The 20,917-nt window shown below is 38.1% G+C and overlaps 1 protein-coding gene across 1 annotated transcript in view; it reads left to right on the top strand.

Annotated features, from left to right (window-relative positions):
* GLG1 (golgi glycoprotein 1) overlaps nt 1-20,917 on the top strand; it is a 122,664-nt gene that overhangs the window by 71,971 nt on the left and 29,776 nt on the right. Inside the window, exons 3-9 of the mRNA XM_004690385.2 lie at nt 3,792-3,878; nt 7,217-7,432; nt 11,022-11,225; nt 12,036-12,107; nt 13,028-13,211; nt 16,258-16,472; nt 20,668-20,789. Of these exons, the coding sequence (XP_004690442.1) occupies nt 3,792-3,878; nt 7,217-7,432; nt 11,022-11,225; nt 12,036-12,107; nt 13,028-13,211; nt 16,258-16,472; nt 20,668-20,789 (1,100 nt within the window). The remainder of the gene's footprint in view (nt 1-3,791; nt 3,879-7,216; nt 7,433-11,021; nt 11,226-12,035; nt 12,108-13,027; nt 13,212-16,257; nt 16,473-20,667; nt 20,790-20,917) is intronic.

Genomic DNA, 20,917 nt, shown 5'->3' on the forward strand with positions numbered 1-20,917 from the left:
TTGGATTCTGTTGGCTAAGATTTTGTTGAGGATTTTTGCATTGGTGTTCATTAGGGAGATTGGTCTGAAGTTTCCTTTTTTGTGTGTTTTCTTGTTAAGTTTTTGGTACTAGTGTGATGTTGGCTTTGTAGAACGTATGTGGTAGTTTTCCTTCTTTTTGGATTTTTTGGATGAGTCTGTGTAGAACAGGCACTAGTTCTTTCCTGAATGTTTGGTAAAATTCATTTGTAAATCCATCTGGTCCTGGGCTTTTATTTTGGGGGAAGGTTTTGATTACTTCTTCAATTTCCTTGCTTGTAATTGGCCTGTTTGGTTGTTCTATTTCTTCTTTATCAAGCTTTGGGTGGTTGTAGAGTTGTAGCGATTTGTCCATTTCTGCTAAATTGTTGAACTTGTTTGCGTATAGTTGTTCATATTGTTCTGATTATTCTTTTGATTTCTGCTGGGTCTGTTGTGATTTCTCCTCTTTCATTTATGATTCTGTTTATTTGTGCTTTCTCTTTGTGAGCCTGGCTAATGGGCCTGTCTGTTTATTTTTTCGAAGAGCCAACTTTTGGTTTCATTGATTTATTGGACTGTTTTCTTAACTACCATTTCATTTATTTCTGATTTGACTTTTATTATTTCCTGTCTTCAAATGGCTATGGGGTTATTTTGTTGTTCTTTTTTCAGTTTTTTAAGGTGGGACATTAGGTTGTTTCTTTGAGTTATTTCTTGTTTCCTTATGTGAGCCTGTATTGCTATATACTTTCCTCATAACTGCTTTTAGTGTGTCCCATAAGTTTTGGACACTTGGGACATATTGTAGTTTTTATAAGATAAAGTAAGGCAGTACTATGTGAGTCCATTGACTATTTCTATTTTTCTGACATTTTTTGTTGTTGACTGTAAATCCTTGAGTTAACAGTCTTTCTTTGAAAGAAATGATGTAGGGTCAGCTACAGGATAGCTTAAGAAGGAGGAAATACTTTAATCCATCTTTGATCTACACCCAGAATTAGAATAGTTGGAAAGAAGAGTGATGTATTAATTTTAAAATACAAAATTTAATGGCAGTGTGGTACTAGCTTAGTTCATAGATAGTAATAAAATGTATTTGTTTTTATCCTAGCCGTATTTTTTGAATCATCTGACTCATCACTACATTTTGAGGAGTCAGAAAAATCCTTCATTCCTCCAGGTGGAAATAAAACTTCTCCCGGGCCCTCCCTGGTGGCACTGTGGATTAAAGTGCAGCACTAAGAGGCTAAAGCCACTGCAGCATGAGTTTGATCCTGCCCGGGATGTGACCCAGATGGCTCAGCAGACCTTTCCTGACCTGCCCACTGCTTTTCTCAGCAGTGTACTTCAATAGTCGGCCTGTTCTGCTCCCTACTCCGTCTCTGGCGAATCCTCTCATTGCCCCTGCACCTCTGGCCTATATCCCACTTCTTTATGCATAAATAAATAAATCTTTAAAGAAAAAAAACGAGAAAAAAAAAAAAAGAAATAAGCCTTTCCTACCTGCTCTCATTTTGGCCTCTTATGTGCTCTTGATTGACCTTGTCACTCATCTTGGTGTTCATTTGTTAGTTTGTTCATCTCTTCAACAAATGTATATTGTTGCCTGCGTGTGCTACTGATTCTTCTAAGCACTGGGCACACGGTGGTAAATGAGAGAAAAGTCTCTTGTTCTTCTTAGAGCTTTTATTGTAGATGGTGGTCAGGTTCTAGTCTTCTAAAATCTCATTTACTGGGATGTATACGTTTTTTTTTTACAGGTCTTGCTTCCCCCATTCCCCCCTTGTTTTTTGAAGGGAAAGAAATCCTGTTTATACTTCATGTTTTTATTTCTTAACAACAACTTTCTCCATACTATAGAATTAAATGCTTGTTTCTGTGTTTTCCCTAATGCACTTTTAAAAGTCTCTGTTCTGCTTCCAAAAAGCAGATTTTGTCATTTCTTACTCCTGAGCTTTATCCTCAGTGACTCCCTGTTACATTTAGGTAAAAGTTCAAATATGGCCCCCAAGGGCTTTATGATCTAGCCTGGCCTGCCTCTCCAGGGCTGAGTCCTCTGTTGGAATTTCAGTTGCTTCACAGGCCCTGATGCTCATGGGGGTGAGCTTTCACATATAAGCTGTTTCATTTACTTAAAACAATCTTCCCCCTACCCCTTTAGTATAGCTAACTGCTATTAATCTTTCAGGTTTCATCTTAGTACTTTCTCTGGTAAACCTTCTCTGACCAAATCCCCACCACAGTCTGGGGTTCTCCTCCCCTGTATTGCTGTGGTGTCATTACTAAACATTTTTATTTTATTACCTCCCATTGACCATAGACACCACTGGACAATCTTTATCCTTCCTCTGTGTCTGCTTTTCCTCCCATTTCTTACACAATGCATATACAAACATTTGCTTCAGTTTCCTCTAATCATCTGTGAAGCCCAATCGTCTATGAAGCCCCTTGAGATTACATTGTGTGGGCTACATCATTAGAAGTGCTAAGTAGATGTCTGAAACAACCAGCAAGTGGTTGATTGTATTCTTAGTCTTGGATTGTAAGGAGAGAAAGGCAGCTCATTCTCTCCCTACCCCCAGAATCTCTTCCTGTTTTACAACATCCCCTACTCTATCTCTCCATCAGAGCAGAGTTCAAAGTCTTGTTTTTACTACTTACTTTATACTGGATCACTTATTGAAAATTTATAACTGAAGCTGCAAAGATAAATATGCAACTCTTAACCTGTGACAGGTAGTGGTTATAGATATTTTCTTGATTAAGACATGTTAAAACATTTGAGCTAAGTAGACCTCATAGTGTATTTATCAGATCAAAAATATGAAAAGAATGGAACTACCTGGAAACTACTGGTTGTGAAACCTGCAACCAAAAATCTGAGCCTCAGGGTTCGACTTTTTTTTTTTTTTTTAAGATTTATTTATTTGTACATACAGAACTGGGGTACAGGCTGGAGGCTCAGGGGCGGCAAGAGGCTTCACCAGAGACAGAGTGGGGAGCAGAACAGGCAGATCCATGAAGCACACTGCTGAGGGGAGCAGCGGGCGGGCCAGGAGAGGTCTGCCACACCATGTGGTCACCTCCGGGGCAGGCGGGAATCGAACTCATGAAGAAGTGACGTTAGCTTCTCAGTGCAGTGCTTTAACCCGCTGCACCACCAGGGAGGGCCCAGGGTTCGACTTTTTTATGTAAGCAGAACAGAATGTTTCTAAAACTTTACAGGTGGTTTAATTTAATTTTATTTTCTCTTTACTTTTTTTTTTTTAAAAGATTTATTTATTTTGTACATACAGAACTGGGGTACAGGCCAGAGGCTCAGGGGTGGTGAGAGGCTTCACCAGAGACAGAGTGGGGAGCAGAACAGGCAGATCGATGAAGTACACTGCTGAGGGGAGCAGCGGGCGGGTCAGGAGAGGTCTGCCACACCGTGTGGTCACCTGCGGGGTGGGCGGGGATCGAACTCATGAAGAAGTGACTTTAGGTTCTCAGTGCAGTGCTTTAACCCGCTGCACAACCAGGGAGGGCCCTTCTCTTTACTTTGTAATGACTTTGAGTTCATACCTTTGAAAAGTTGTCCTTTAGTTAAAATAAACAACAACAACAAAATATTTTGTCTTCATAGTGTTTTTCCTTTTATCTAAAAATTATTTGGCATTTTATCTTTACTGTTTTTATTGGTGTGAATATGCTTTATCTGGCTCTGTACAATGACTTTTTATCATGTGTTTATAATAACCATAAATGATAAATTTGATACTGTTAACTGGATCTTTTATTTTTCTTTTTAGTTGTTGTGGAATTACAAGCTAAATCTAACTACTGATCCCAAATTTGAATCTGTGGCCAGAGAGGTCTGCAAGTCTACCATATCAGAGGTAGGTTGTCAGAGAATTTTGTAGGTATTGAATGGCTTAGAAGAGAATATTAAATCTATTGACTAGACCAGTCCTTAAGAGAGGAATGACTCACTCTATTACTTTACTTTCCTTAGAATTCGTTTGTGTATTGGTTGAGAGATAGGGCTGTGATTAGACTTCTTTTGGTTTACATCCACCTATTTACTGTAGAATGCTGTTGATTCAGACATCTTGGAAATCAGGCTCAGACTTCGCTGGGCCCCAAACAGAACAGAACTGTTCTGTTTTCACACATTGTACAATCAGCTGTGCCTGTGGCATATCAGAAGGGTTTCCTCACGAGGCCTACAAGTGTTCCTAAGTGTTTGGGCTATGCAGTTGGATCACCTGAACTCCAGGAGCAAATGTTTCAAATATAATAGGAGTTAGCTTAAAGAAGGTTTGTAAAAAATATTGTGTTTAATGTTATAAATGAATGTTGAGTATAAGGACAAAAATAATTAATAAAAATGTATATCATTCTTATGACTACTAATTGGGGAAAATTTTCAGTAATTTCTCTTGGTGTAACTATTTACTATTAGTGTAAATAAATAATAGTAAAAATTGTAGCGTTACAATTTTTGAGTTGGGGGATCCATTTCAGAGTTTTCAGAGTTTATGATCATAGATCTTAGAACACGTTGATCTGTCCTTAAGCTACCTCATAGGTGACTTTGGTCCAGACCAGTTTTTCCTGAGCTTTTACAGAAAAACCTGTTCACCCAGATAAGCCCTCAGCCATCTATATTCCTTACTTATGTCATTATGAGAACTTATAGAACCTGCTTTCTTCCTCATACCTAATACTGGATCAGATTTTTTTTTAAATCAGCAGCTTCATTTTTACCTTAGGGCTTCTGAACAGAATAGTTGATCTTAGTAACATTGATCTTCAACTTCTAGCCTTAAGAAACTGTCTCTCAAACTCCCTTAGCCAGTTCTATGAGTTTACTGTACATGACAATTTGCCATGTAGAAATTCACCTTAGAGTAGATGCAAATTCACCAAAACAACTACACTCTTTGCTGGCTTATTTTGTTTGTTTGTTTTATGTAAGAAAATAAATTTGACAAGGGTGAGTTTCTTATAAAGCATATGTAATGACAGTTCTTTTGGAGTGTTGTAGTTTTGTTAAGGATTTGTGTAACTAAAGAATATCTCCCTCCTCAAAGGAAGGATTGCACTGGATCAGAGAAATTAATTATCAGGAAAGAATCTACTTTCAACAAATGTTTTCTCCTACTTGCAAGGAGAAAAACAACATCACAAAAATAACTGCAAACTAAGCCTTCATTTACTCTACATGGCTGAGCCAAATACTGCCTGCTTTCCTCCTGCTTCATGTCAAAAGTAGAGTGACTATTGAATTTTTCTAACTTAATGAATCTGCTCCCCAACTGCTTCAGAGTTTATACTCCCATTCATAAAGATGTTGATGATTTAATGCTTCTTTGCGGATAGTATTAGAACTTTTATTTCTCTTATTCTATTTAGTTGAAAGGTTGAAGAAAAGCTCAAACTTTAAAACCTGTTGTAGTTGGTGATAAGCTAGAAATAGATCTTAGAGCTCTGTGGTTCAGTAAAGTCTCATGATTGATACTCCATATATATTTAATTTCTTATTGCCAAATGTGTTCATGGTTTTCCTTCAGATTTTTGAACTGCTGAAATTAGGGCCTTATGAATACTTCTTCATTAAGTTTTAAAACCCAGGTACCTGCCACTAGAACTGTTTTTCATAATACGGGTTTTTTCCCCAATGGGTGATGTACAAATACTGAGATTTTTCAAGTAGCTGTATCTTCTTTCCCTTTGAAACTTAACTATTTACCTCAAAAACAAAACCTTTTCCTGGAAATATTCATGACCCTTGCATAAAGGGTGTTCAGTTAAACTGAAAAAATTGTATCTATCCTCACTTGAAGATCTGTGCTACCTCTAGAAACCAATATGAGACTACTTACTTAAATCACTAATTTTTTCTTTAACAGTAAACACAATTTTATGTCTTAAGTTGAATCTTTGACTTGGTCTTGATTTGATCTTGGGGGGTTGGACATAACAAGACCTAGTTGCCCGTAGGATTGCATGTGGCATGTCCTTCACCCAGCGCCTTTTGGAAAGGGAGATTGTATTTATTTTACCCTGTGTACATATTTACAATAGATAGTGTGATAGTGAAGCATGTGCCCTATTGGTTTCAAAATGCTAGCAAAACATTCCCTTCTCATTCATATTCAAAATAAACATTTACATTTGGCTCCTTCCTCTTGTCAAACCTGCCATTTTTGTTTGTTTTTAATTTCTCCAAATGCAGTAGACTTTTTTCAAACAACCTTCTCTGCTTTATAGTTCAAGCTTATAAGCCTGTAAGTAGATTTTACTTTTTAATGCTTGAATTTCAGCATTTTTTAGCTAGTTTGCTTTATTAGCTCTTGTGGTTTGGGATGCACTTTGTAGGAACATTAACCCCATGGAATCTCTCCTTTGCTTGACCCACTAGATGATATGTCTAAACCACCCAAATTACTTGTGCAGTGCCTACCCTTCCCAATGAACATCATCATTTTAAACATGTTTCCAGACCACAGTGGTGAAACCGGGATTCTACTAAGTTCAAAAACACACGTCCAAATCTTTGGTTAACTGAGAACACATTAATGTCATGTCAAGAAGTAATATTATGCTTTTACTATCCCTCCCCTTGCCAGTAGGTTTATCTAACAATAACAGTTGCTGTGGAGCTTGGCTTGGGATATGCAACTAGATTGCAATTCTGCACCTGTTTTCCAGACCTGTAACCTAGACTAATCTCCTACAATTAATCCAGTGCATTCTTACATGGATAGAGGGACTTAGTAATAGAGCATATGTTGAAGCTGCAAATATTAACAGCTTATTAATAATATTCAGTAAAATTAAAACAAAATTTTTTTTTTACTTTTTTCATAGAAGAACTGGGGTACAGGTTAGAGGTGTGCTGTGTGGGAGGATTCAGCAGAGACAGGGAGCAGAACAGGCCAATGTACTGAAATATAATGCTGAGGGGAGCAGTGGGTGAGCCAGGAGAGATCTGCTGCATCATATGTGGGTCAGCTCCCTGGCCGGGGATTGAACTCAGGCTGCAGTGTTGATAGCCACCAGAAAGGCCCCCTATTTTTTTTTTTTTAATGTATTTCCAAGTGTTTTCCTTACATTTTCTTAAGTATAGAGAATAGAAAATCAACACAAAAATTGAGACATTTTTTATTAAGCTTGTTTTTCGAATGAGAATAGAATACTTGTGATAAAACAGTCATTTTCTTTTGAGCAGATTAAAGAATGTGCTGATGAGCCAGTTGGAAAAGGTTACTTGCTTTCCTGTTTGGTGGATCACCGAGGCAACATCACTGAGTACCAGTGTCACCAGTACATCACCAAGATGACAGCCATCATCTTCAGTGATTACCGTTTAATCTGTGGCTTCATGGATGACTGCAAAAATGACATCAATATTCTGAAATGTGGCAGCATTCGGCTAGGAGAAAAGGTATCTACTATATTGGTCTTCCCGAAAGGGGTCTTGTGAACTTCATGAATGAAAAGCTTTGTATAACTGGTATAGGGAAAAGCTGGGGCTAGAGATAGTCTTAAGGTTGAAGTGCAGACAATCCCACCCTTGTGAATGCATTTCATCTGTGTGTAAAAAAATATTTCACTGCTCTGGGGAAGTAGAGGAATTAGTACCTACTAAGAGTAGTTTTATCTTCAAAGTACTAAACCAGTTGTTGATTACCTATAATATTCTTTTGGCAAAGCATATCATCTTATTTTCATATTATTGTGGGGAAAGGAGGTAGATTAGGAGAGACTTTAGCTCTGCATATTGTTCAGTGTTACTATAAAAAAAACTTCATCAGCAGTTTAAAACGAGACCTGTAAGTATTAGAAACATTTAAGATTGGTGAAGGAATTTCTAGCTTGTTAGAAGAAAGGAACTCTTTATTTTATGTCAGAGGAACTTGTTTTTAGGAAAGACAGGACAGAAAATAAGTATCCGGGTAATTTCTTTTTCCCTAATTATATCTGATTTTGGTTTTGTCTTTATTATTCTGTTGTCTGGAGGTTACAATGGTTTTATCCTGAATTTATAATATTCAGCACAAATGAAAGAAACTCCTGAGAAGTGAGATGGCTGCTCATAGAAGAGGTCGACTGAAACCTATGACTTAGACTGTTAATTGCCACTACTCACTTATCTTTTAGGAAGTATGACAGAAAATTAAATTCTTGTGTCTTTTTGCCCTCTATTTGTTCACTGTACTGTGGTTTGCAGGCATCCTTTCCTGACAGAGGGAGCTGTAGCTGGCCTGAAATCCTTTTCTTTGCACCAACACAGGTTCTGCTCCTTTCACAGGACACCTCTGAGGCAAGCTGGAGAGTACTGTGAACTCGGCATAAAGCATTCAAGCAGCTAAAGAAAGTCCAGTTTTAATAAAGAAGATAGGTTCTTTTTCCCCCTCTCCAGCACATTCTAAAAAGGACACAAAAGGACTTAAGTCCCCTGATCATTCAGGAAGCTCCTTTTATTTTATTTAGGGTTTAGAGTTTGCATCCAGTTCCAAACCTCTCTCTAAATCTTCACATAATATGTTCCAGACGCGCTGTGAGGAATCAGCACCTTTCACTATTGGTGGTCAGTCACGCACACTGTGGAGCAGACCACTCCTGCTCGCCTCTGTCCATTGTAGTACTTCCCTGTTGGCCACTGGACACCCTTGGTTGGCCTCCCACTGCAGTGTGACCTGTCAGCATGAAACCTGCCCCCTGCTGCATGTACAGTGACTGAAAGGGCTGCTGGAGCCCCAAAACCTCATAGTGAAGATGGTTTTTTTACTTTTAAAAAAATAAGAAATTTTTTTTCTATCACCATCACAATACATAATTTTTTGATCATGTGAAAGTTTTTTGTACTTAGCAACTAGATGAGTTTCTATCCATACCAGGCCCCCATCCTAGCATCAAAAGCTTTCTTGTATTTTGGGGACAGTGATTTGGACTCATATGTCACTCTGGTGTAACAGCCGTGTTTAAAAATGAGGGAGGCATATCCTTAGCCCTTCTTTGCCTTTTCTGACTATATTTTACTTCTCTGAAGTCACTTAATTTGATATGTAATAGGTTGACTGCTGAGTATAGAAGAAACAGGCCTATCACTTTGAAATTTGTTTCCAAAAATTCAATTGAAAACTCTGTGAAAACTCCTCTGTGACTGGATCTGAACTGAACTGACTTCCTCTAAAGATCAGAGAGAGTCATGGTTAATCTGTTTGTTCCCTGCCCCTTTATGAACATTTAAGTGTCATGATTTCAAACCTCTAATGAATTTTCTGAAAATTTTAATAAACATTTTAGAACAAAGACTATATTAGTAAAAACTTTATTTTCTAAATAAATAACATTAAAATGAAAGTGCAGATCTCCAAACTTCATTGTATCATCCCATTTTTTTAAAAGATTTTTTTATTTATGCATACAGTATTGGCATATAAGCCAGAGGTACAGGGACAGTGAGAGGATTCACCAGAGACAGAGTGGGGAGCAGAACAGGCTGATTGACGAAGTCCACTGCTGAGAGGAGGAGTGGGCGAGACTGGAGTGTTCTACCACGCCATGTGTATCACCTCCGGCCTGGGGATCAAACTTGGACTGAAGCAGCTGCGGCCCTTGCAGTGCTGCGTCCTTACCTGTTGTGCCACCAGGGAGGGCCCTGTATCATCCCATTTTTTTTTTTTTAAAGATTTATTTATTTATTCGTACAGAACTGGGGTACAGGCCAGAGATGCGGAGGGTGAGGGGATTCACCAGAGACAGAGCGGGAAGAAGAACAGGCAGATTGACGAAGCACACTGCTAAGGGGAGCAGCGGGCGGGTCAGGAGAGGTCTGCCGCGCCATGTGGTCACCTCCGGGGCAGGCAGGGGTCGAACTCATGCGGAAGTGGCTTTAGTTTCTCAGTGCAGTGCTTTAACCCACTGCGCCACCAGGGAGGGCCCAGTATCATCCCATTTTTAACCAATTACTTTGAATAATTTTTCTCCCTTTGCTTAGTGGAATAGATCACAAAACACTAGAAACATTGAATGGTTAATAGCAGAGATGAAGACAAAGTCCTTTTGCCTACTTTTGTTTTCTTTTCCTAGAACAAAACGGACAAGTTATGTAGAGAATTAAAATATACTACCAATTGACAGACATTTGTCTCATAATACAATTTTTAAAATTCGTTTTAGTCCACTTTCAAGGTCATTTGTTTTTCACATGTCAAGCCTGTGTACTAAAAACTTTTTAAACTGAAATGATTTTATTTTCTCATAGATAATATGCCAGTGTGTAGTGCTCCTCCCTTGATTTCATTCATATTCAGTAATTAGTCGTGCAGCTTTCTTTGTCAAATATTTGAATACATTTCTGTTCTAAAACTCAGTTGGGCTGAATTGAAAAGATAAGAGACACTGAGGAACTGAGAAGAATTTCTGAAAAATCTTTATTTGAAAATGTTATCTAAGGTTATGATGAATGACAGGTAGTAGAGATTAATGTTATGGCCCAGGACCAAGTGTGTTGTGCCTCAAGAGCTGTAATTAAAAGTAATCTCAGGCCCTCCCTGCTGGCGCAATGGGTTTGAAGCGCAGCACTGCAGAGCTGGCTGCAGCCGCTTCAGCCCTCATTCTATCCCCGCCTGGAGCTGACCCACAGGGCACCGCAGACCTCTCCTGACCCTCCCGCTGCTCCCTTGAGCAGTGTGCTTCGTCCATCTGCATGTTTTGCTCCCCACTCTTGTCTGATGAATCCTCTCTGACCCTGCACCTTTGGCCTATACCCCTGGCCTGTACCCCAGTTCTGTATGAATAAATACATAAATCTTAAAAAAAAAAAAAAAGTAAACCTCAGATTCCTTGGAGGGATTCTCATACCATGATGATTCTGCTGAAATATAGCAGCCCTAAATAATGCCTTTTAGATTGGTTGGATTTTTATTTTTATTTTTATTTTTTTTTAAAGCAAATGACGTTCACTTGAAACTCAATGTAGTGAGGTGTTTTGTTTTTTTTAAATATTGCTGTCTTTGCTATTTTAGGATGTACATTCACAAGGTGAGGTGGTATCATGTTTGGAGAAAGGCCTGGTGAAGGAAGCAGAAGAAGGAGATCCCAAAATTCAGGTCTCTGACCTCTGCAAGAAAGCCATCCTCCGGGTGGCTGAATTGTCTTCAGATGACTTTCATTTGGACCGACATTTATATTTTGCTTGCCGAGATGATCGGGAGCGTTTTTGTGAAAATGTGAGTGAACTCAGAAGCTTTTCTTCCTTTTTTTAAAAAAATATATTTTAAGTACACTATTCCAAAATAAACAAACCAACATAAAACCTTCCATGTTGAGAAATCACTGAAGTAGAAGATAAGTTGTTCGAAAGTAGTGTAGCAGGTGCTCTGTCCTCATGATTCCTCATGCAGGTAACAACTGACTTCTGACAGTCTCCATACATTATTTTGTCTATTTTATCTCATTTCTCTATTTCAATTCTTGGAAGTCAGTTTTAGCTCTAGAAATCTTATCTATTCCACGGCTAAAATTTTTCCATATTGCTTATTTCTATCTATGTCTGTGGCTAAGATGAAGAACAGCAGGAGGTTATTTTTGACACTAAATCCTTGATTAATACTTGCAGACCCTTTAGAAAAACTTTCTAACCTTTAAAGTAAATAATATCTAACATTACAACAAAGGGCTGGGAGTGACTTGTGTACATTCCTACTCTGCCTGCTGTTTTGAAATTAACAGCTTTAACTATCAGAGTATAGTTTTATCGACTAGCATAAAGTTGTAGGGAGTGAGACTCACTGACATATCTCTTGGCTCCCAAATTATCAGCCTGAGAAAAAATGATAATCGCAGGTATCATGGGGATATTTTTTTTCCATCTTTACTGTGGTCACTGTTCAAAAGCTACTAAATTTTATAAATGGCTGAATAATTCAAAGGTGCACATTGTTAAAATAATAGGAAGTTTCTTAGACGGTAGAGAATAGTGCCCAGCATAACTGCCTCACCAGTCACGGTTGCGGAAATATGTGTGTTCCCTCTTGCAGACACAAGCTGGTGAGGGCAGAGTGTATAAGTGCCTCTTTAACCATAAGTTTGAAGAATCCATGAGTGAAAAGGTAAGAGTTACTTTAAAAAACAAACCAGTATTTTCTTTGTTTCGTTAAAGCTATCTCAAATCCTTGTCAACAACATTCTTACACTCTTACCAAATATAAATGTGCTTTGTGGAGGAAAGGTACTTGGCTTTTTGTGGGGTACCAAAGCATATTTCAATAAAACCGAGGTAATGATGTTTTCATCATGATTTTCTAGACATGGGAAAACCTATTGGGAATCAATTTTGGGAGTAAAATTGGAGAATTTTATGTCAAAAACACACTGAAGCCTCTTCTACTGTTCAGGAATGTAAGCAAACCAAGCCAGTGTGATTAGCTGTTTCATCTTCCAGCAGCTATTTCATTAAGCACTCTCAGGACTGCTAGTCCTAAGACCCAGATGAATATAAGGATTTTTTTATGATTTCAAAAGTAAATAGCTTTAGTTTTCCTATCCTATCATGTATTGTCCTATGTAGAACTGAAGAAATGTTTTTTTCTTTTCACACCCTTATATCGCCTTTACTATTGAATAATTCTATTTAAAATAGAATTATTTTAAATAGACTGGAACTGCCAGTGATATCAGTTATCATTTTGATTCTGGTTCAGATATGCTTTAGGGATATTGCTGAGGAGGAAAAGAACACTTTGCCAAGGTAATATATTCAGTCTATTGATGTGTAGAGGATAGCTGCCATTGCAGCACAGCCAGCAACAGTTCACTGCAGAAGTCCAAGCTTCCTCACCCTTCACCCTGCCTCTAGCCACACTAGTTCAGCATGCTCGTGCTCAGTTTTATTCAGACTTTAAACAGCATTTTGGTAACAGCTGCAGTTATTGACATGAACTTGGCCTTGAGCCTCTTCTTGTCTCAGTGGCACATGTGACCATTTGAGCCACCTCAGTCATCCTACATCTCTGCTGCACTCTGTCCCCAGTGTCGAGAAGCACTAACAACTCGCCAAAAGCTAATTGCCCAGGATTATAAAGTCAGTTATTCACTGGCCAAATCCTGTAAGAGTGACTTGAAGAAATACCGATGCAACGTGGAAAACCTCCCTCGGTCCCGGGAGGCCAGGCTCTCCTACCTTCTAATGTGTCTGGAGTCAGCTGTGCACAGAGGTAAGTTAACTTTTTACTGTCCTTTTCCTTTTTGGATTCACATTCTCAAGCCTCTTCTTCCTATAAATGTTAGTTTTCCTAGGTTTGCTCTTTTCAATACACTTGTACCTTATAATTCAGTAGAATAACTCTATACTGTAGCCTTGTTGAAAGCCCTTCTTCTTAGCTAACCTATTTTTATTTTTCTTTAATCCTTTTTTTAAAGTAAGGTATGTTTCTCAAATCCAAATATTTTCATTTTAAAGATGCATATTTTGCAGCATTTTTAGGAGAGTTAGTGTAGATTAATGATACAGTAGGTAAGATTTGCATCAGAGAGATATAGCTTCAAATTATGGCTTTATTACCAAACTAATGACTGGGTGACCATTTACTTTTTTAGTTCCAACCCTCATTTTTTAAAAACTGTAGAACAGAACCTCCCTGGTGGTGCAGGGGTTAATGCTCAGCGCTACCAAGCTATCAGCAGACACTGCAGCATGAGTTCAAACCCAACCAGGAAGCTAGCCCACAGGGTACAGCAGACCTCTTATGTCTTGCCCACTGTCTCTGGTGAATCACTCACCCCCTGTGCCTCTGGTTTACACCCCAGTTCTTGTATGCATGAATAAAAATAAATGTTTAAAAAAATAAATCTGTGAAATCAATATACAACTACTTATATTGAGATGTTCTCATAAAGATTGAATGAGGTAAGATTTGATTTAGCGTAAGTACTGTTGTATTATAATAATGATAATATTAACAAATCAAACAATAAGAAAGAATTGGCCTCACTGAGTCAGACTGCAAGGGTACAAGAATGAAATTCCTAGCTCTTATTGAATAAGTGTAGCTAGGTTAGTGATTAAAAGGTTAAGTGAAAATTAAAAACAATTATTAAATAAAACTCAGAATTTTTTTGTGAATTGTTCTATGTTTAGATAGTGAAAGATGCTTAAACTCTGAAGTAATGTGATAGTAATCACAAATGATACATGAACTTGGATTGAACCAAAGAACATTTTGGAAAACAGTTGTAGAATTTTAGTTCTGGATGTTAGATGAAAAGCTTCTAAAATGGAAAGTAACGATTATTGTCTAAAGAATAGTTATATATAAAGCATATGTAAAAACATATGTATAACAGTATACAGAATATAACCTAATTTAGGTATTTAATAAAATGGAGTTAATATTCTTTTATTTTTTTTAAGATTTATTTTTTTTGCGCATACAGAACTGGGGTACAGGCCAGAAGTACAGGAGTGGTGAGAGGATTCACCAGAGACAGAGTGGGGAGTAGAACAGGCAGATTGATGAAGTACACTGCTGAGGGGAGCAGCGGGCGGGTCAGGAGAGGTCTGCCACACCATGTGGTCACCTCCGGGGCAGGCAGGAGTTGAACTCATGTGGAAGTGGCTTTAGCTTCTCAGTGCTGCTGCACCAGGGAGGGCCTGGAGTTAATATTTTTAAATTGCAAATTAATTGGGAAATATACACCAAACATTACATAAGCAATTGACTAAAGGATACAAATAGGTAATTTCAGAAAAATTGTACAGATGGCTCATATTAAAAAGACTGACAATATTAAGTGTTGGCAACAATGTGGAATACTTGGAGCTATTTTGCACACTAATGGAAAGTTTAAATTGTACTACTGGGAGGCATTAAAGAAAAAAGTGGTACCACTGCTTTGGAAGGCACTTTGCCAGTTTTTTTTTTTTTTTATGTCAAACATACATTATCAGATGATCCAGCCACGTAACTCCCAGATCACCAAATGATATGAAAGCATATTTCCAGTAGGCCTTGTACATGGAATGATCATAACTGTCTTATTTGTAATAGCCCCAAACTGGAAATAATCCAAAACAAATGTCTGTCAGCAGTTGTAGGGTAAACAACTATTATATATATCCATATAGTAGAATTAACATTACTCAGCATAAATAATGAATTGTTGTACATAGATTAACTTCAAAATAGTTTGAGTAAAAGAAGTCAGATGAGAAAAGAGTCCATACCAAAAGATTTTGTTTATATAAACTTTGAAAAGTACAAGTTAAAAAATTAGCCTGTAGTCACAAAAAGCAGATCAGTGGTTGATGGGAAGGGATTGATGGAATGGATAGGAAAGGAAGGTAAATGGAAGAGGCATGAGGGGACTTTTGGAATTGATGGGCATGGTTAATGCTCTGACTGTGGTGATAGTTTGTTTCACCAGTGTATACATGTCAAATTGTATGTCTTAAGTATGTGTCTTTATTAAATATCAGTTATACCTCAGGAAAGCTGTTTCTAAAAAAAAATTCTTAAGTTTTCTCTATTGGCATTTATAGCTTAAGGAAAGTGGAGGGGGCTATGATGCATATTGGAAGGGTATAATAATATCTCCCTTATCTACAAGTTCATTTTCTTGATGTTTCATTTTACCTGTAGTCAAAATACTACTATGGGCAATATATTAGGGTCAGAATATATGTGGTGAGATATTTTGAGATGAAGAGACCATCTTCACATAAACTTTATTGCAATGTATTGTTCTCCTTGTTCTCTTTTGTTATTGCTTTAATCTCTTACTCTGTCTAATTTATAAGTTAAACTACAATGGGTATGTGTGTAGGGAAAAAACAGTGTATAGGGGGTTTGGTACCATGTACAGTTTGAGGCATTCACCAGCAGTCCTGGGATGAGTCCATGGCAGGTAAGGGGTTCTACTTTCATGTTTTCTACAAGCTTGATTGTGTAAACAATAGGACAGTGCTTTGATTTCCATTTTTACCTCACTGGTTATCTTACTGACGACTTCCTTTGGCAAAATATTTGCATCATTAATTCAGTAGTGCAGTTTGTATAATGCAGCATACTGTCGGGATAAATCCTAGTCTCTGGAGTGTTAAGCTCCTTTTATACTGCTGAAGCTTTTGCTAAATCCTAAATTTTTTTAGTGTAGATACTAACACAAGTGATCTCTTATAGGAGAAAATGTGTACTTTTAACATGTGTCATATCTGGTCCTAATCTCACTACCTATCATATTATAACTTAAATCCTTACCTAGGGCGGCAAGTGAGCAGTGAATGCCAGGGGGAGATGTTAGATTACCGACGGATGTTGATGGAAGACTTTTCTTTGAGCCCTGAGATCATCCTAAGCTGTCGGGCGGAGATTGAACACCACTGCTCTGGATTACATCGGAAAGGGCGAACTCTGCATTGTCTAATGAAAGTCGTTCGGGGGGAGAAAGGGAATCTTGGCACCAACTGCCAGCAAGCGGTAAGGGAAGATTTTCTACTGCCAGATTTAAATGTGATATTTATTTCTAAGGATCCTTTTCCTGCCACAGTCCCAGCGCGCTTCACCTGGGTCATTTGTGACATCACAGTAAACATTAGGTACTACACACCAGACAGAGACTGCTGTTTCTTTAGGCAAATCACAGTAAGAATGTGGAATTTGCAGCGGAGTAGAAATTTGAGTTTATATTCAATAAAAAGGTCTATATACCTAAGGAAAGATATGCATTGTTTGCTGAGATTTTTAAAAGAAAAGATAACTTTGAGATTAGATTTTTGAAACTGAGAATCAAGATACTGTTTTGGCAAATCAGGAGTGGTCCCCCACCAAAAGAAATGTCACAATATGTTTCATTAAACAGGGTTCAAGAGAGCTGAAATAAACTGAAATCTTCTGAGAGTTTCTTTTTATTATTGAGATACAGTGTAGCATAAATTGCTTGCCTGGAGTAGCCAAAAAAGCATATCATTTTCAAAATAATACGAGTCTTTTTTTTTTTTAATAAGGAAACAACAGGTTTTTTGTTTTTTGTTTTTGTTTTATTTATGTTTGTATTTAAGAACTGGGATACAGGCCAGAGGTGCAGGGAAGGAGGGTGAGAAGATTCACCAAAGACTGAGTGGGGAGAAGGATAGGCAGATTGACTGAAATATACTGCTGAGTGGAGCAGCAGGTCAGGAGAGGTCTGCCATGCCTGTGGGTCACCTCCCTGGCTGGGGATTAAACTCGTGCTGTAGTGCCTGCTGATAACTTCATAGTGCTGCACCTTAACCCATTGTGCCACCAGGGAGGGCCCAGTCTTTTCTTAATAGATAAAGAAAACTATATACAAAATGGTGCTTTATTTTTCTATCCCCAAAAACTACAATCAGTCCTGTAAAGACAGATGGAAAAATTTAGTAGACTTTACTTGGGAAGATGTGTGTGCGTGCGTGTGTGTGTGTGTGTGTGTGCATATAAGAGCTCGGGTGTAGGCAGATGTGCCCAAGAGGGCAAAGGAGTATGGGGGATGAGAAGATTTCACCAGAAACAGAGTGGGGCACAGAACAGGTGGATCTACCGCAATCCACTGTTGTGGGGAGAAGGGGGCGAGACAGGAGAGGTCTGCTGTGCCATGTGGTCAGCTCCCCGGCTGGGGATCAAAGTCATGCTGTAGCCCCTTGTGCCACCAGGGAGGATAAGTTATACTTATTCATGGTTCATAAACAACTGAGTAGCTGAAGAGCAGGTACATAATGTGAAGTTAATGGAATAGTATAGATACCGTGCATCTGTATCATTTTCATCATACTTTTTACTGAATAAGAGTCTGAACAATTTACAGTACCAAATGCAGCAGGGGTGCCTGGTATTTTTCCTATACTTACCTTTAGGTGAAACAGAACTTTATTTCCCTACTTATCATGTAAAAATCTGAACTATACTAAAAAAATTCCATAGAATTTTGTTGTAAAGTAAAATTTCATCCTAGCTCTTGCTATTTGCTACTTAGACTGTGCCCAAAGTAGAATTATTTAGGCGTTGTATAGTGGGAAAAATATGCAAGTGAAGCTTCTTCTCTAAAATACCAAACCTAGCTAGAAGGAAGGCTTCTGTTATCTACTGTGGTTTCAGGCGGCACAATATAGTTCCTTTGGAACAGTCCTTACTGGCCACTGCCCTGGGGCACCTCTGCGGCTTGTGTACACTCAGGTCAAGACACTTAATCTTTAATGCAGAATGGAAGGTGGGGTTGGGGGAGGGAATAAAACTGTCTTCTTACCTAGGATATACTTGTATAAGGGATACAGAAAAAATTTTAAAAAAAGACACATTGGTTTGACTTTATTTTGTGGTGTCTAGTTCTAGATACAACATTTAGGACTTTTTAAAATTAGCTTGTTAAAAAAAAATGATGGCTTAGCTCGAAGATGAGCCACCTGATGAGCCACCCACCTGATCCTTTGTACCCAGAAGTATTTTCCAAATCTGGAGGTTAACTTCAAATAATGAATTTTGTGGTTTTGCCCACATTAAATTTACCAAGTGGGAAAGAAACACTTAGTTTTTTGCTTTTATGAACATAGGGTTTTTAGCTTTTGCTCATAAAAAAATTGAAGGCGTATATGACCCAAAGAGAAATTTTTCCTTAGTCTGCTACTACATTATCCATAAAAAATCAAATGGAGAAATATTTTGAAATAATTTATTTTAAGTGATTTTCTTTTTCATAGTTTTCTCTGTTGACACAATAGGTCTTGACACCTGTCTTGTTTGGCAGTTAAGTTTCCCTGACCTTTGGTACAGTGATGCTTTCCCTGATGCTTTGATACAGTGATCTCTCAACAAATAGTAAACTATGATGCATAAAGATACTTTCTTAGTGAGTACATACCCTTGCAAATGTAGGCAGTCATAAACTTATAAAATTCTCTTTATTCACAGCTGAACGGATCTGATTGCACTCTCTCCAAGGCCAAAGGTGACTGCTTAGACTCTTAGAAGCACTTCCCTAGGTTCTCCCTAAGCAGATGGGAGCTGGGATGGATGTGTGCTTAGGAAGGGCTCCAGGTTCTTGGTGTTTATTTCCCACATTACTCTCACTGGACTTCAGAGTGGCAATGTTCCTTCAGGCTATTAGCCTATAGGGCAGAGACTATAGGGCATTTATTTTCTCCTTTTACTAATGCAATCCAGTGCATTCATTGTGAATTCTCTGAAGAGACTGTGTGTCAGCCACAGCTATCTAGCTGACACTGTTCTTGCGGAGACTTCCGTATGGCCATGTGATTGTATCTTTCCTCAGACACAGATGTCAACACTTTGGTCTTTGTCAACATCATAACTGGAATTGATGGCCATTTGACAATAATCTTCCTTCCAACTAACTGTGACACTGTAGCTTCTCCCAGATTGGCACCAAGAATTGTTGTAAATAACTTATATTCCAGAATATTGGAAGCCTTTCTTTACTTCTCATCTTGGAGACTGGCCTTTTGATCTTTGTACTCTTACCAATAACGTCAGAATCTCACTTTCATGAGGGTCTCACTGGGATTATGGGTCAAGGCAAGGTTCCTGCAGAGGCTAAATCTGTGACACGGGGCACAGGAAGGGCTCTTATTCTTTCCCATGGAACAAAAGGAAACTAGCCAGTAAGGATTGTAGTTTTCAAATTTACTTTGCTATTTAAGATTCCCACCTCCAGACCCATCTGCTATCCATCTGTGGCTATAAGATTTTTTTTAACATCTGTACAATGCATTGCAGTTTACACAGCCTTCTATATATTATTTCCTAAAATCTTCTGCATTAGATAGTCCGGAATGCATAGGTTAATCAACTTGCCCATGTTCTCAAAGCTAATATCCGGCAATTCCAGAACTATTAATAGGACTCAGGTCCTCTGATTCTTAATTTAGAGCTTTTCCTCTGTGCCCAGTCACTTTCTCCTCAAAGACAGAAAAAAGTATCTGTGGCTCATCATCTCATGCTTTTACTTTATTCTGTGACCAAGGACAAAGCAAAGAAAAGTAAATATTAAGGTGTATGTTTCAATTCCAGCTGCTCGACGACAGGTATTTTTCTGTGTACTTATAATGAGCAAACTAGTTTGCCTTTTGGTAGATGGTTAAGGAAAAATGGGACATTATAGTATTCTAATTTTTCTGTAATTGATAATATATGCAAGTTAAAAGAAATCTTACAGTTGGTTTGTATAAACTAGTATACACATTCGAATGCCAGTACCTGTAACAAGATTCAAATTCTAGATCTCATGACCATATTAGGTTTCCAACCGGAAATGTCTTCCATGTGCTTTTCTCCATTCAATTCTGGCTTGACCCTGAGTGTCAAATTTAATAATTTACATGATTAACAGATTGGCAGATTTGAGGAAAGAAGCAATGTTTATATTGTAAAGACCTTTTGTTTTGTAGATGTCCAGGACTGGTTCAGACAGGTAATCAAGCAATCTGCCCAGTGTTGTAAGCAGAACAACTTGCAATGTAGGTAAAGAAAGCAGTTGGAAAGTATTTCATAAGTGCTCTTGAGCTTAACTTGGGATAGTTGCAGTGCCGTGTTAAGAGTACTTGTGATATACCAGACTGATAACGGATTGTATGAATACATGAAATTGTTCTTCCCTGATGTGTAAGTGACTTTCTTCCTGCTTAATTTTTTTTTAATCCAGCTTCAAACACTGATTCAGGAGACGGACCCTGGGGCAGATTACCGCATTGATAGAGCTTTGAATGAAGCTTGTGAATCAGTAATTCAGACAGCCTGCAAGCACATCAGATCAGGAGACCCAATGTAGGTTCTAAATTGTGGCTTTTACCATATTGTATTTATCCATATTGTATTGTATTATGTGACAGTGCAGCAAGGAAACTTGCCCTCCCATGAATTTTGTGTTATTGAAATCTTAACTGCAGTTTTGT

The sequence above is a fragment of the Condylura cristata genome, unplaced genomic scaffold (genome assembly GCF_000260355.1).
Source record: "Condylura cristata isolate star-nosed mole 26May11 unplaced genomic scaffold, ConCri1.0 scaffold00028, whole genome shotgun sequence".
In the NCBI taxonomy this organism is placed as follows: domain Eukaryota; kingdom Metazoa; phylum Chordata; class Mammalia; order Eulipotyphla; family Talpidae; genus Condylura; species Condylura cristata.